The sequence below is a fragment of the Stigmatopora nigra genome, chromosome 1, assembly GCF_051989575.1.
Source record: "Stigmatopora nigra isolate UIUO_SnigA chromosome 1, RoL_Snig_1.1, whole genome shotgun sequence".
Classification (NCBI taxonomy): domain Eukaryota; kingdom Metazoa; phylum Chordata; class Actinopteri; order Syngnathiformes; family Syngnathidae; genus Stigmatopora; species Stigmatopora nigra.
The window spans coordinates 21,316,317-21,331,535 of NC_135508.1; the positions used below are offsets into that span (position 1 = coordinate 21,316,317).

Sequence of the window (15,219 nt, forward strand, 5' to 3'; positions counted from 1 at the left end):
CTCTTTGCTACAAATTAGCCCAAACGTTTCCATTGAAACACAATCGAATATACGTTAATATTCTCGGCGCCCAGCACATTCATAATTTAATTCTGGGTAGAAATGTCATTGAATTACTACGGAGTGAATATTAAAATGTATTTAATCAAATACAGATTTACTGCTATCTGAATTAGCATTACTTGATCATACTTAGTAACTCAATTGTACCAACGGGTCGATTTAGGTTTGATTGTCAGGTGGCAAATTGTTTGCTGAACAATATAGCTGTTTGAAGGGGGATAATGATACAGTTTGTTTCAAACATAATACAAATTTTAAGCTCTTCTAAGTGTTTGGAAGAGACGAATGTGAATGTGACTTGACTGGTTCTTGACGCCTCCAAGTTGTGTCAAGCGCTCTCGCTTCCGCTTTTGCATTTACAAGCCCGAGCACGCTTTTAAACACGACATCAATCTGCGTGTCAACTACGGTTGGGCATTGAGTCTCATGAATGGAGGGACATTTGTTTAATGGGGGATTCAAAGCACTAAAAACGTCAGGGGTTTTACATTGGACTGAACGAAAAATATCTATTCTCCTATTCACCTATTTGCTGTTTTTCTGCACCTTTCTGCAAACATAGTTCCCAAGGATCACCATGAGAGGGCGCTGTCCTTACCAATGTCTTTTGTTGGCCTTACTGTGCTACGTGGTTGGGGCTGGAGCTGTATCAGAATTCAAGATCTGTGCCTTTAGTCTGAATAAGATTGACTCACAGAAGATGACACAGTCCAGAGTGCTGCACACATTAACAAAGGTACCTTACATGCCACATACACCTCTTTACTGTTACTTTTCAAGTGCTCAAAAGTGTACATGTGTATAGATTGTGTCCCGCTGTGACGTCACCCTCCTCCAGCGAGTGGTTGATTCTGATGGGTCACTCATGAAAACTCTGGTGGCATCACTCAACAGGTACAGTGGAAGGTACTGATGCAAACTAAAACCATTCAGATAAGCGCTTGCTGTTGTGGTGTTGCTCTGGTCAGCAGCTGTTTTTTTTTAAATTTTAGATTAGATTAGAACTTTATTTCATCCTGTATGTGGGAAATTCCTTGGTTGCAACAGCAAGACAGACACAAGACACACAAGACATTGTAGAATATTCAACAACAAAGTTATTTTTTGAAGTAAGATTACATATTACTCGCTTGGAACATATCAAGGGAATTAATGGTTTAATCACGTGATCTTTCAAATGGAAATGTTTGTATTTCTCGGTGTATGGATCATTTATCTATGATGAGTTGAACCACAGTGAATTTTGCTAGCGGTGTGTAGCTAACCAGATGCTGTTAGTGACCTTAAACCCTACAGTGACACTGTGTCTTCTTTGTGACCCTCAACAGGGAAGCTCAAAGGTATAGTTTCTCCGAGCATGTGCAGTCACAGCTTTGGCAATCAATCTAATCCAATCTACTAATCTGATTGGCTGTGATTATATAAATTTCATGACATGTCAATGCATCATTGACTTTAAAGCTGTTATTCATATTTTCTGATGCCATGTGTACAATTTTATAACATCACATCCAATTAATTTAAATCATTTATTTTCAGTGTGAACCTGTGTTTGTGTTGTTGTTTTAGTTGAATTATTCTTTGGAACTACAAATCATCATTGGCTTAATTTAATGCCTATGACTAACAAGCTCACTAACAAAAGTCATGCTGATCCTGATCTGTAATTATTTGGTCAAAGCGCTTGACCTGTAATTGATGCATGAGCGCTTGCTTGTCTGATTATCAATTATGTATTATCATTACCAATGGTGGGTAGAGTTGCCAAAAGAATACTACGGTAAGAGTAGCGAAAACTTAAAATAGACAGTTATTCTTTCCAAAACACACATTTTTAGGGCATACCAAAAGATGCAATATTTTTAAGCACTACATCTCTACATTTAACGGTTCATAAGAAATTCATATACAAGTTCAAATCACCCAGTTTATTGCAAAAATAAAACAGGGTTAAGAGGGTTCATGAAACGCACACACTTGATCATATGATTTTTTTTATCAGTTATTGGGTGAGATATGTGCTTTATGTTTATGATGTTTATGTGTGTGTTTATGTGTGATTTTGGTTGTGTGGAGGTATGAAGGTTACCACTACAATTCGGTGTCCAGCTCCAATCTGGGAAAGTCTGATGACCTGCAGAAGTATGTCTTCCTTTACAGGTAGATACATAACCATTTTCTTTTGTGCATCTCCCCATGTTGGATGACTCGTGTCACGCCCTGTAGTACACATAGGCACAAGATTTATAGACTTCTGAGAGAAAGGTTATCGCTTTGGTTTACGTTTTCCTTTTTTTTTGTTCTTCTTGGGAAGGACACATTAAAATGTCTACTCCTTGTTTTCATTGAGTAATCAGGGTGAAAATTTGCAGTTATATTCTAGGCCTCTTTATGCATTGATTTGATTTCCAGTTGTATGCTTTTTTTGTCAGAAAATTTGCATGGTAGGCTGATAGACCACTTAAGTTGTTCTGAGGCATGTGTGCATAATTGGCTTTGTCTTCAGGGTATAGCCCACGTACTGCCTATGTTTTTCTATTCTACACTCCATCACGCTGTTAAAGTCACTTGTTTTAGTATTTCATATGACATTTTTAAATAAAAGTTTGAATTCGTTCCGAATTAGGTTCTTAATTTTTCACCCTTTTGTGGTCAGGACAGAGACAACACGTGTAATTGCTCAACATCCGTACCAGAAGCAGAATCAATTCGTCAGACCGCCATTGGCTGTTTACTTCCACAGCAACAAAACTGGTAAGCAAACACCTCAAGAACTATTTTCATTTTTTTTTGGGTTGTTTTACTCTCTTTATTCTTCTATCAGCTGTCAAAAACTTTATTCTGGTTGGACTGCATACGGACCCAAGCAACACCATCCAGGAGATCGACCGCTTGTACGATGTCTTTGAGCAAGTGACAAAAAAATGGAATGACAAGGTGAAATGCATGCTTATATGCTGACATCCTAAAACTACCGGGTAATCAACTTGTGATTTTGGGTCAGTGTTAGTGATGGAAAGAGCAAACAGTCGGATTTAAAAAAAAACTGATATAGTATGTGAAGATTTCTGGAGTATCATGAAACCAACTAAAAACATGTGTGTTTTACGTGTCCTTATAGAATGTCATGTTCTTGGGGAATTTCCACGCTAGCTGTGCTTACATGACACGTCGTGACAAGAAGCAAATCCGACTATTCACCAACGCCAGCTTCCATTGGCTCATTGGAGACAAAATGGACACTACTATCACAGATGAGAAAAACTGTGCATATGACCGGTATGTGTGTGCATGTGCCATGGCTTCTTGTGAGCTGCATGTTTGATGATTTGTGTCACATCTCGTACTGCAGAATCGTTGTGTACGGAAAGTCTTTCCTAAAAGCCATCACGCCATTCTCAGCCGGTGTCTTCAACTTCCCTCAAGAATACAAGCTTTCCAGGACAACAGTAATTCATGCTTTTTCTAGTCCCCCATTATTTTTTTTTCTAATATCCAAGTATATATTGATGTTTATTGCTATAGCAAAGAGCATTACAGAATACATGATGTATGTTTGTAATACCAAGTGAGTCAAATTTTAGTTATTGGCTTTTACTTTGCCAGGATTGCACCTCACTGGGTAATACAAAAACATAACTAAATAGAGTATATTTAGAATGGCATTCTGAAAACTGCATTGCAACATAGCACTGAACCCATGCATGTTATATATATAGCACACAAAGTGAAGTTATTTCTGATGTACATTGTTTTGGAAATGATTGTATAGTGTGCAGTTGTTATTGCACATGAATTCAGTTCAACAAAAAACATCAGTTTAGGTGTAGTTGCTCCTTATTTACTGGGCTCAACGGTTTGATCTTTTGCTTTCCAGGCGAAACAGGTGAGCTCCCATTTGCCTGTGGAGGTGAGGCTCAAGAGTTCTGCTTGGCAACTTCAGGCCAAACATCTGCTCCTGCTCGCCCTCTGCTGCTTCTTTTTTCTGTGATTGTTTTTGTCACCTTGTTGTGCTCTCGAGACGTCTTGGATTACAACCTTGCTGCCATCAGAATTGTTCTGGTCCTAAAGGAGTCCTGATCTGATGTCTTCTATAGAATCTGCAGTTTTTCCTCAATGTGGAGAAAGATTTTTTTTAATCACACAAGCACTGTCATGATTTTTTTTGTGGAGGGGACTGCACAAATCCTTTTAAAAATCACCTAAAATTTCAATGGTGCCATGGTATCATGACTTGTGAAAATACACATTATTTCTTGATTTTTTTTTCGTTTCTATGCTATTTTAAATAAAATGCTATGGATTTTTAAAATGTCTTTTTTGTTTCAATGATAATGGTGACTGGAATTATGTTTTGTGAGCAATTTGCTCTCTGAATTCTTGATTTTAGACTTGGCTTATTTTAAAATACTCTACTGAAGTAACATTAAGCATATATACTCATGTTTTACAATTACAACTTCAGTCAGACGGACAAATCTCCCAATCAAAAATGTTGATCATCCTGCACTACACTTGCCTAATCGGTAGAAGTCGCTGTTTCGTGAAGTGGAGTCTCCGAAAACGTAACGATAGACTTGTATACACACAATGTACACGTACATAAAATATAATGCATGCTCGCAACCCCGCTTTTAGTAATCGTTGCTCATTTATTTAAAATGTTATTTACCAATTTGTTGACAATGTATTGGCCTCATAGCAGAGATCGTCAACTTTTGCGAAGAGCGGACACGTATTAGTGTGCAATGCGTGATTCTCTGGTGGGATGCTTCACCCAAATAATATTGACAAGAGCATGTTTCATTTTTTTTTTATTGTGTATCAAATTTATAATTGGTGTGATTGTACATACATTTTAACGCTACACACAAGATGAAAAGCATTGCAATATGACACTCCAATTCAAAGGATACTACAAAAGTACATCATGGCTCTATTTCCATTATTGATCAGTTCATTTTGTTTATATGTTGGGGATGTTAAACTAAGCGTTTAGGACTAGTAGAATAACTCGTAATTATCTTTTTATTTTTTCCCCATTCTGTTTTTCACTACCTTTGATATGCACAAAAAATAATTGACAGACACACATTGAGAAACTGAGGATAAGATCATAGAAAATGGGACAAATAATCAAAGTACAGCGTGTATTTCTGTCAACAAAGCAGAATTCAATAAAGGTTTCCACCTTTAGAAGAAGAAAAACTGTGATGCTTCCTTCTGAAATAGCATCAAAGTGAGACGTCTGAGCACGTGTTGAAATCTTTGCTTTAAGAAACGTGGCCTTAGCGGGTTACCGGTTGCTGGTTGGCGTCTCATCCCACGAATGACAGGCGCACGGTTGCAAAATCTCCCTCGGTCTGTCAGTCTTTTCCCGAGTACACATCTAGCGACCCTCGCCAGCCTAGTTTAAAAAGCCTCCACCCCCGGCGAGAGATGTCTGATGTGGAAAAAGCCATCTCTTCGGCTCCGGAGCCCACTGCCGCGCTACTGGACGCCTTGAACGCCCTGAATGCCACCGACTCCAACGGCACGGATGCGCTCAACGCTACCGGAAAGTTCGTGGCCACGCCGGAGGGCACAGCGTTGGCGTACGGCAGCCTGGTGCTCATGGCTCTGGTGCCCATCTTCTTTGGAGCCCTACGCTCCGTGGCCTGCTCCAAATCCAAGGTAAGACTGCTGTTAGCTGGGCCTAACTCGGTTCACGATCGAGCTAGCTGGCAGCTCAGGGAAGTATACGTCAGCAGTTGTGATGTGAAATAAAACTTACTTTTTATCACATTGTAGGTTATGTATTCATGTATATAATGATGTGTGTCACATTGTTTACTTTAGCCAGTCTGGCGTTGTAGTGGGCGCTTGTTGGTGTCATCTTTTGTTTGTTTGACAAGTCACATTTATTTGTTTAGCCATGGTCCAAGATATTTGACGATATTTTTGAGGGCAGCAGACACGAGATCTGACAGAGTTCTTAATGTGTTTTGTTTTGTTTGCTTCCTTGCATCTTAAGATGCTCACTAAAAGCTTGGGGTGACGTGTACTTGGGGAGGTTTTTGTTTGTACACGTCTCAGATGGCTGGTAGATTTAAAGTGGTGGGTTAAAAACAAATACCGGTTTCCCAAAAGGTTGGGACACTACAAATTGGGATTAAAAATTGAATGCAATTATGTCAAAATGACAGATCTTGGCTTTCCAATCAAAATTGAACATAGATAAGGTTTCAGCTAATAAAATATTATTTTCAAATAAACTATGTAATATTGATTTAGAGTTCCATAAGGTTAGCAAACGGCTATTTGTATATTGATTTTGAATTTCATAAGGTTAAAAAACAGCTGTATGTATATTGATTTTGAATTACACAAGGTTAACAAACAACTGGATGTATATTGATTTTTGGAATTCCATAAGTTTAACAAGGCAGCCCGTTGTTAGTGGTTTGCACGTTGGCCTCACAGTTCTGAGATCGGCGGTTCAATCCCAGGTGGTTATCGACCTTCCTGTGTGGGGTTTGCATGTTCTCACCGGGCTTGTGTGGGTTTTCTCCAGGTACTTTGGTTTCCTCCCATATTCCAAAAACATGCATGGTAAGCTGGTAAAATTGCCCCTGCTTATGAGTGAGTGTGTGTGTGTGTGTGTGTGATTTGTTGTTCGTCTACTTGTGTCCTGCGAATGACTGGCCACCAATTCCCTGGCCTGTTGCCCATAGTGGGCTGTGAGACGCTACAGCACCACCTGCAATGCGACCCTTGTGTGAGGATAAGCAATACAATAAATGAATGGATCTCCAAAATTGTGAGGCAATGCCATTTTCAGCAATTTGAGGCAATCCCGTTTTACAACAGTCTGCAAAGGACCGATGAGATAATACGGGTCTCTAACTGTTCAATTTGGGGGTTCTTTGTTGCACCATTTTCTTTATGATGCACCAAATGTGAAATTGTGAAAGATGTGGACTGCAAGCTGGGCACTTAAATACTCGAATCATCACCTGGAGCATATGTTCTAGAACAATGTTTCCATACATGTGCCATTGGTTTCACATACATCAACTTTTGGCAACGTAATGTCTGTTACAACAAAACAAAATCAAGTAAAATCAATCATTAAAACTAATAAGTTCCGATAACAAGAATTTATACTGTTAGTGCTGGATATACAGGTATTTTCACAGTTGAAAAATACATTAAACATCAGAGGACACATAGCAACCTCAGAGGACTAACCAGCTGCAATATTAATGTAAATAATAGGCTTGATTTAAGGTGTTTACAAACTTTTCCATTAATCAGCATTTCCATCTTTTATATTACCAAAGTTATCCAACGCCAAAAGCCACAAAGGGTAACATACAGGGAGAGTGGAATTAAATCAATATTGCATCTGCCAGACATGATCATAACGCCTTCACCTTTGCTTCTTAATGAACAATCAAGTGTGTTTTTTTTTCTGCCTGACTAATTGGATTCAGTCCTGATGCTGCTTTTTCTTTCTGTCTTTTCCGTTTGCATCTGTCTTGTCTGTAGGACCTCGGAGAAAAAGCGTACGAGTCAGGGTTCCGAGTGAGTATGAGAGACGCTGTTTGTGTGCATTTAAACATACATTACATACTTTGTGGTTGCGTGCCTGTGATACTATCTAATAATTACAGCACCAATACGCCACCATGACAAACCCTAATTTTGCTACCTGGATGAGAACTATCACATTTGTTTCCTCCCTTTCATCGACTTATAAAACTATTAATTTGGTCTACATGTTGATGTGAAAAAAAATCTTCAACTGATACTTCAATATTGATTCTTGAGCTCAGACCTTATTTTTGGACTTAACCCTTTAGAGTAACAGCATTAAGATTTAACATTAAGAATAATAAAGATTAAGCCAGTGTGTTGGAGTCAGGCCTTTCTCTAAATAGACAATTAATTCACAAGAATATTACAATAAATTGCAGTTGAGACTGCATACTTTATTTAGAAAAATGTTCTCAAGCTGTGGGGAAGGCAGTTTGTGTCACTAACGGTGAAAGAATCAACATTATCCCCCCCCACCCCAAATGCAAATAAGTACTTAGTCTATCATATTTGTATCTCAGATTGATTTACAGATAACTGTATCAATAATTGTGTTGCCATATTGTGAGATAATGTTAGCCTGAGCCTTGTACTACAAATCACATAGTGGAGAGGTTCCCATCTGTACGTCAAATTACACACTGACTAAACGCTGATTTGTCAAAGGAAGCCACAATGATTATTCCACCTCCCTTGGACTGAACAAGTTCCTTTTGCAACATTTGCTCATTGGCGTAACTTTCCATTCATATGCTTAGACAAAGCATTCTGCGAACAAGCAGCCTCCTTGGCTATGAACGTTGGTGGTTTACCAACGCTTATGGAGGGACGATTAATCTTCTATTGTTTGGGCAGTTGTGAATCCGGAAGTTCCCCTTTCTGAACCAAACTGAGTCAATCCAACCATACTGAAGCAATTGAATGGCATCTCAAGTAACCTGTACAAATACTTTGACTTTTCTACAGGGGTGGGGAAACCGGTCCTCAAGGTAGAGGTTTGTGCTCCAACCAATCCAGCACAGACAGTTTAACCAATGAGGTTCTGTGGAAACAAGACGCACCTGTGTGCAATCCAATAATTATACTCGTAAGATAACAGTTTGGTAAAAATCTGTCCTCTTAATGGCTTCGAATGAAAACCTGCATCCACATTTGGATTGGTTTTGGAATAGCCCTTTGTGGAATAGTTTGCTCACCCCTGGTTTAGAAGATTACACTCAGTTTAAAAATCAATGGCTCGCAAAACTGGGTGCATTTTAATGTTTTTTTTTTTTTTAAATCCTATTTACTTGGATTTTATGAGCTGGGACTCCAAAATAGATGTAAAGAAATATTTTACATTATTTGCATTGTGGGCCTATAATCTATTAAAAATGAATTATTTTTATTGGATTTATGAAAATATGAAATGAACTTTGTCATGATATTTATTTATTTTTTAAATAGGGTCTGTATTCTGACTAACTGTGCTGTCAATTTGTGCTTTGTTTTCTTTAGTTACAGTTAGATGTGATCATGTAGGCATATTTGGATCAGCATAAGTTGTTGAAAATGTCACATTGAGTCACGTTTGCCATTTTTGTTCCCTCAATGTAAACAAACAAGCACTATAAAACAAATGTTCTGGTGCCCATGAATAGCTTAAAGGTGTGCGCTAATAGACATCCTTGATTACGTATGGTTATTTAAAAGATGGCTATTCACATTTTTGTCCACTACTACACATTAGAAAAGTATAATGCTGTGAGTTTTCACAAGATTCCGTTCTCTCTAGGGATGTACTTGTTTAAGGTATTTTCTTACGCTTTGAAATAAAATGGCTTAATCCTTGTGTAAGAGTGTTGTTCGAGGCAACCAGCACTCAATGGCCACAGAAAGTAGCAGCAGAGCTGATGAAAAATCCTCAGACATCGCAATAAATATTACATATATTGAACCGAAAATACTATTTTTTTACAAGCCCTATATATCTTTAAATATGTATAATATTTGCCCTGTTCTCCTCATTTACTCCATGCTCCCAAATCAATTTCATTACGTACTTCTACTATTGTCCACAGAATGCATCAGACATGCCAGAGACCATCACCAGTCGAGATGCAGCCAGATTCCCCATTATCGCCAGCTGTACTCTCTTTGGACTTTACCTTTTCTTCAAGGTGATCTTGCCGGTTCTGCTATACCCTGGGCTTGTGTTACCCATTAGATTATAGAAATCTAAAGACATTTGATGACTGGAACATAGGGGTATCAAAATGTTTCATGATAGGTATATAGATGGATAAATAAAAATAGAACTAGTACTTACTCACGCACGTAAACACACAACTTGACACCACTAAAATTGGAAGAAGGGTCTGGGCCATATTCCTCTGTCACATCACTCAACCGCATGCAACTTCTATATATTTTTTAATCACCTCCTGTTTTACTTGTATTGATCACAGACCCCCCTTCATCTTTTCATTCACACCGGGAATCATTTTCGTTTTGACGTAAGGATGTTCAGTAACTTGGGTTGTCGGTTAGTTGGGATTTTCGTAAAGTGAGGTATTACTGTATTAAGAATATTGTCAATTGCAGGTCTTTTCTCAAGAGTACATAAACCTACTTCTTTCGGTTTACTTCTTTGTGCTTGGCGTGCTGGCGCTGTCTCATACACTGAGGTAAGTTGAGATACATTGAGCATTCAAAAGCATCTTGTTGTCAGTAAAAGGTGTTAACTCTCTCTTTTTTTGTGGGTCGAAGTCCTCTGCTGGCCAAGGTTTTTCCAGCTTCTATACCAAACAAGCAGTACCAGCTGCTCTTCACACAGGGCCTTGCTGAGGCCAAAGAAGGTGAGGCAAAGCAAATACCTGCCTTCCTTTTTTTCTCTGCCCAGCCCACCCTTATTGTCAAATGTTGTTTTTTTTTCTCTGCAGATATCATCAACTATGAGTTTGACACCAACAACCTGATATGTTTGATTGCCAGCGGTGTGGTGGGCGTGTGGTACGTTCTGAAAAAGGTATTGGACACAAGGACATGATCCTATGCACTCGAAGTGTATCGTCCTGTACGTGTGGACGGTCATTAACATGTCTCACTGTTGCGGCCTTGCAGCACTGGATCGCGAACAATCTCTTTGGCCTGGCCTTTGCACTCAATGGGGTGGAACTTCTGCATCTGAACAACGTCAGTACTGGATGCATCCTCTTGGGGGGGTTGTTTGTCTATGACATCTTCTGGGTAAGCGTCGACAGTGTTATAGTTGATGGTTACAGATGTTATAGTTGACAGTTGATGACGGTGTTCACGCTCTGATTTGCTCAGGTATTTGGGACCAATGTCATGGTGACAGTTGCTAAGTCGTTTGAGGCACCAATCAAACGTGAGTATTGATTATGTTTTGTAGACGTTTATTTTCTGATTGCATGGCTACAATGGTGCAATTCAATGTCTGTAATGCTAATATACCACTGAGAAGTGCAATCCCCCACATAAGGAGGGGCAGTGTTATATTTGCACTAGAGAGGATTACTGCCAGAAAATTCTTATTTTAACATGGTGGTCTAAAGAGGTTGACAAGTGATGTCAATCTTCAGATCACTTCCCAGCTTACTGACTAAATATTTACAGCATCTTGATCTCTTTCTCTCCTCCGGACAGTGGTGTTTCCTCAGGACTTGTTGGAGAAAGGTCTTGAAGCCAGCAACTTCGCCATGCTTGGTCTAGGTGATATTGTCATCCCAGGCATCTTCATTGCACTCCTGCTGCGGTTTGACGTCAGGTAATGATTTGGAGGGGGATCCTTGCCAGCACGTTTTTTCCCTTTTCATCTTCCACTTCTACTTTTATCACTATTGTTCTTGTTCTTTGACTACAGCCTGAAGAAGAACAGTAGGACATACTTCTACTCCAGCTTCCTGGCTTACATCTTGGGACTGGGCCTCACCATCTTTATCATGCATACTTTCAAACATGCACAGGTGAGAAGTTAAGAATTGGACTAAATCTCCCCTAGGAGTGTCGCTCACCTGTTTTTTTGTGTGTGGTCAGCCCGCTCTTCTCTACTTGGTGCCTGCCTGTGTCGGCTTACCAGTTTTCGTGGCCCTCTGCAAAGGAGAATTTACAGAGATGTTCAGGTGAGTAAGTGGGACAAGTACAAACATATGATCGTAGCAGGGGTAAACCGAGCCCCTGCGGTTGGCTTGGCAGAAAGTATCAGTAAACACAAGTAATTTATTCATTGATAGGACCAGTGTTGTTCCAGTTACTTTTGAAAAGTAAAAAGTTATAGCTATCGTTACTTCTCTGAGGAAGTAATGAAATTACCAGTTACTCTATTATGAAAGTAACGGTTACTTGACCTATAATTATAAATAATGATTTCGCTGGCCACTAATTCAGGGTGTCCCCTGCCTGCTGCATATAATTGGGTGGGATAGGCTCCAGCACCCCCAGTTCTGTTATTTTTTTCACCCTGAAAAGCCTCCACTCTCAGTATGATCCACACGTCAATTACAGCGAGTGTGTTTTTGTTTAGACGAGTTTTGCGTGTGACTGTGCGTTTGTGTGTCTGATTAATAAGCTTACAAGTAAGACCCGCCCTACTCTGTCAAACAGTCTTCCGTGACGTGCTTTATTCACATTAGTCATTCGGAACCCAGAGGGTTGTTCAAGAGCCCAACGCTGCAAACTGAGAACACCACGGAAAGAGACACCATTTTCCTGCCCTTTTTTGCATCCCTATTGTTTTATACTATACACTTTTTCTCTTTTTCTTGTCTCCATCCTCAATGTCCATTTACTTTTTGTAAACTAAGTTGAGATGCGAAAAAACACTCCTTTGACAATAAGTATACCTAGACACCCCTCTAGTCTGAGGCATGCTGGCATGCATTTGTAGAAACTTTGCTGGTTTTGTTATCTTGAAACTATCATTCTTTCAGTGTCTGGTCTCCTTTCTGATTTTTTTTCTACACTTACTTCTTGGTCACTTTTCCACTTTACCTTCTTTCCCACCCTTCGAGGCACTTAGCTATGAGTCACCCGAAGGTGTCCTTCCAGCCTCTCCCAAGCTTACTTCCTTCCCAACCACCAGTGGCTCCCCTGCCAGCATCGCTACTTCCATGGATGTGTTCTCTATGGGGACAGACTCCTCCCACCGGCACCGTAGACTGCCCGCCGCCATGTCGATGGCCCGTCCTGATTTCTCACATCGGTTTGTAGTAATATGAGCATACCTGTCAACTTATACATTTTTCCCGTATTTTATGAATTAGCTTTTGTACAGGAGGATTTTTTTGTTGTTGTATAAACAATCTGGTCTTACCCATTTCGACTATTGATATGCGCACGCCCGTCAGTCACTGCCGTCTTTTTCTCTATATGAATATAGCACGTAAGCAAGCAATGTACCCAGACAGTAAAGCTGTCAGCGCCACACAGCGACATCTACAGACTGTTGAATTTACCGACTGATTGGGCACCCGTTAACTTTGGGTAAAACTTATAAGTGTGCCCTATGTGAGTAAATATGTGCCGCGTTATATTTGCATGGCTTATTATCACTTAACAAGGGGAATTGCAATCATTAATGAGACGAGCGATTAGTCGAGGTTGACAGGTGTGCAGGAGTTTTAAATTACCTATTTGTTTTTCCTGAAAGAATGCCAATAATAACTTGCTCCAATCCAAACACTTTATTGCCCAAAGCACTTTTTACTACATTTCATTCATTTGTGTGCACTGGACCCTATTACAGCCAACTATGGGCACCAGGTGGGGAACATCCTAACTTTTTGGCCAGCCAAATGCAAGACACAAGGACACTGACAACCTTTCATGCTCACCCGCATAGCTAGGGGCAATTTGGAGTGTTCAACCAGCCTACCATTCATGTTTTGGGGATATGGGAGGATACCCGAGTACTCAGAGACAACCCATGGAAGCTCAGGGTGAACATGCATACCCCACACAGGAAGATCCGAATCTATGATCGAACACTCGATCCCAAAACTGAAAGGCCAATATGCTAACCACTCGTGCACTGGATATATTTAATTGTCTCCTTTTTCAATATTCATGCTCGGTAATAAATATTTCCCTTCTGGTGTTAGCCTTTACCATATGTCGTCTACTGGCACATTATGGCTCGTGTTAATGTCACTGACATGTTCGGCATCATCATCTGTTCTCCAGGTATGAGGAGTCCAGTGAGGAGGAGGTGCTAGCTAAAGATGACTCGTCAGAATCACTGAAGAAGGACCAATAGCATCCATTCACTGACCCCACCTGGCTCGCAAACACCCACCTTCTGCCAGGCCCCGCCCACCACATCTAATTATTTGCCAAACTCTTGATCACTTTTCATTCTGGACCTTTATTGTCAGCGGAGGGCCGGGGAAACCAGGAGCCTACATCCATCGATAGGATGCAAGGATGAGGAGATGGGGGGCAGGGACTTCTCACAAGCAATGGCCATTATCTCACAATGGATAGAGACAGGGAGGGATATTTTAATACATTTAAGTTTGCTAAAGATTCAGAACACGTCTTTTCTTTTTTTAGGTATGATGAAGAAATTGGACATGAGTTCAGTCTTTTAATTCTTACTCATCAATCTTTTGGACAACAAAAACAGACACAATTTGTATGTGCCTTCTTCCACTCATTGGTATTGTAATGATTACATTTCCCAACATGAAATTTTGTCACGTGGTCATGAATTGCTTTCCAAGGGCTGTTCCAGCATTTAATATAATTTATTTTATTGTTGATTTTCAATTCACGGAAGCATGACAAGACCCTCCCCTCATCTGTACTCTTGGATGTGAATGTTGATGGCATCAGGGTTGAAAGTCATCATATATTTTTCCATGTTTGTTTTCAGCTGTTTTTTCCCTTGTTTTAGGATTGTCTTTTTTTTAGCTTCCGTGCTGTGAGATTAAAGGGAAGGTCAAATGGTGTTTCACAATAAAACCTTATTTGAACAGTTTTTTTAATCTAATCGTGCTTGGCGTTTTGATTGGTCAAGAGCATTTTTGAAAATGCTGTATTGAATATTGCCTAAAACCATTCAGGTTAATAGATACAGGCTGTTTCTGGTGGCACTATTTTCATTTGCTTTAAATTTGACATTACTCGACTTTTATGGTCTGTTTTGTTATTGCTTTCTTTAAACTTTTCTATCTTGTTGCTAAGGAGGGGAAATGTATCATGCTCTTGTACAGCTATTGTTTAAAGACTGCATGTCAATGTTTTTGGTGTTTGTCGGTACATTAAAAAGCAAAAGTTTGTCAACTCATGGTGCTGCTTCAAATCTTGTTGTCACCATATCTTCAAATGTTCATAAGCTGTAAAGTTTATTTTCTAACCTATTTGTCAACTAAATGAAAACATTCATGCAGAAAGTTTGTGACTGACTTGTACTGTAATAGCTGGTTTAAATCAGCCTTTGCTCTTTCAGTCTCAATACAGCAGACATTACTCTCAAATAATATAATACACTTATATAATTCTTATATCCATTCATTTTCTGTACTGCTTATACTCACGAGGGTTGCTGGAGCTTATCCTAGCCAACTGTTGTTGTCA

General features: G+C 39.6%; 2 protein-coding genes across 7 annotated transcripts; both read left to right on the top strand.

Annotated features, from left to right (window-relative positions):
• The first annotated feature begins 606 nt into the window (after positions 1–606).
• LOC144199066 (deoxyribonuclease-1-like 1) lies at positions 607–4,375 on the top strand. 4 transcript variants are annotated; one of them, XM_077720427.1, is made up of 9 exons: positions 607–799; positions 869–969; positions 1,392–1,403; positions 2,140–2,223; positions 2,720–2,817; positions 2,888–3,000; positions 3,185–3,342; positions 3,416–3,512; positions 3,941–4,375. In XM_077720427.1, the coding sequence occupies exons 1-9, from the start codon at positions 641–643 to the stop codon at positions 4,052–4,054; spliced, it is 936 nt and encodes a 311-aa protein (XP_077576553.1). In that variant the 5' UTR covers positions 607–640; the 3' UTR covers positions 4,055–4,375. The 4 variants fall into 4 exon arrangements, with proteins under 4 accessions (XP_077576553.1, XP_077576563.1, XP_077576571.1 ...); XM_077720437.1 differs by having other exon boundaries at positions 869–957; XM_077720445.1 differs by lacking the exon at positions 1,392–1,403.
• Positions 4,376–4,687: 312 nt separating this feature from the next.
• hm13 (histocompatibility (minor) 13) lies at positions 4,688–14,925 on the top strand. Of its 3 annotated transcripts, XM_077721156.1 has the most exons (13): positions 4,688–4,826; positions 5,342–5,736; positions 7,594–7,629; positions 9,702–9,800; positions 10,225–10,307; positions 10,390–10,478; positions 10,563–10,648; positions 10,744–10,869; positions 10,954–11,011; positions 11,290–11,410; positions 11,507–11,609; positions 11,680–11,765; positions 13,825–14,925. In XM_077721156.1, the coding sequence occupies exons 2-13, from the start codon at positions 5,503–5,505 to the stop codon at positions 13,895–13,897; spliced, it is 1,194 nt and encodes a 397-aa protein (XP_077577282.1). In that variant the 5' UTR covers positions 4,688–4,826; positions 5,342–5,502; the 3' UTR covers positions 13,898–14,925. The 3 variants fall into 3 exon arrangements, with proteins under 3 accessions (XP_077577282.1, XP_077577295.1, XP_077577290.1); XM_077721169.1 differs by lacking the exons at positions 4,688–4,826; positions 7,594–7,629; positions 13,825–14,925 and adding an exon at positions 12,662–13,778 and having other exon boundaries at positions 5,297–5,736; XM_077721164.1 differs by lacking the exons at positions 4,688–4,826; positions 7,594–7,629 and having other exon boundaries at positions 5,310–5,736.
• Positions 14,926–15,219: the final 294 nt, after the last annotated feature.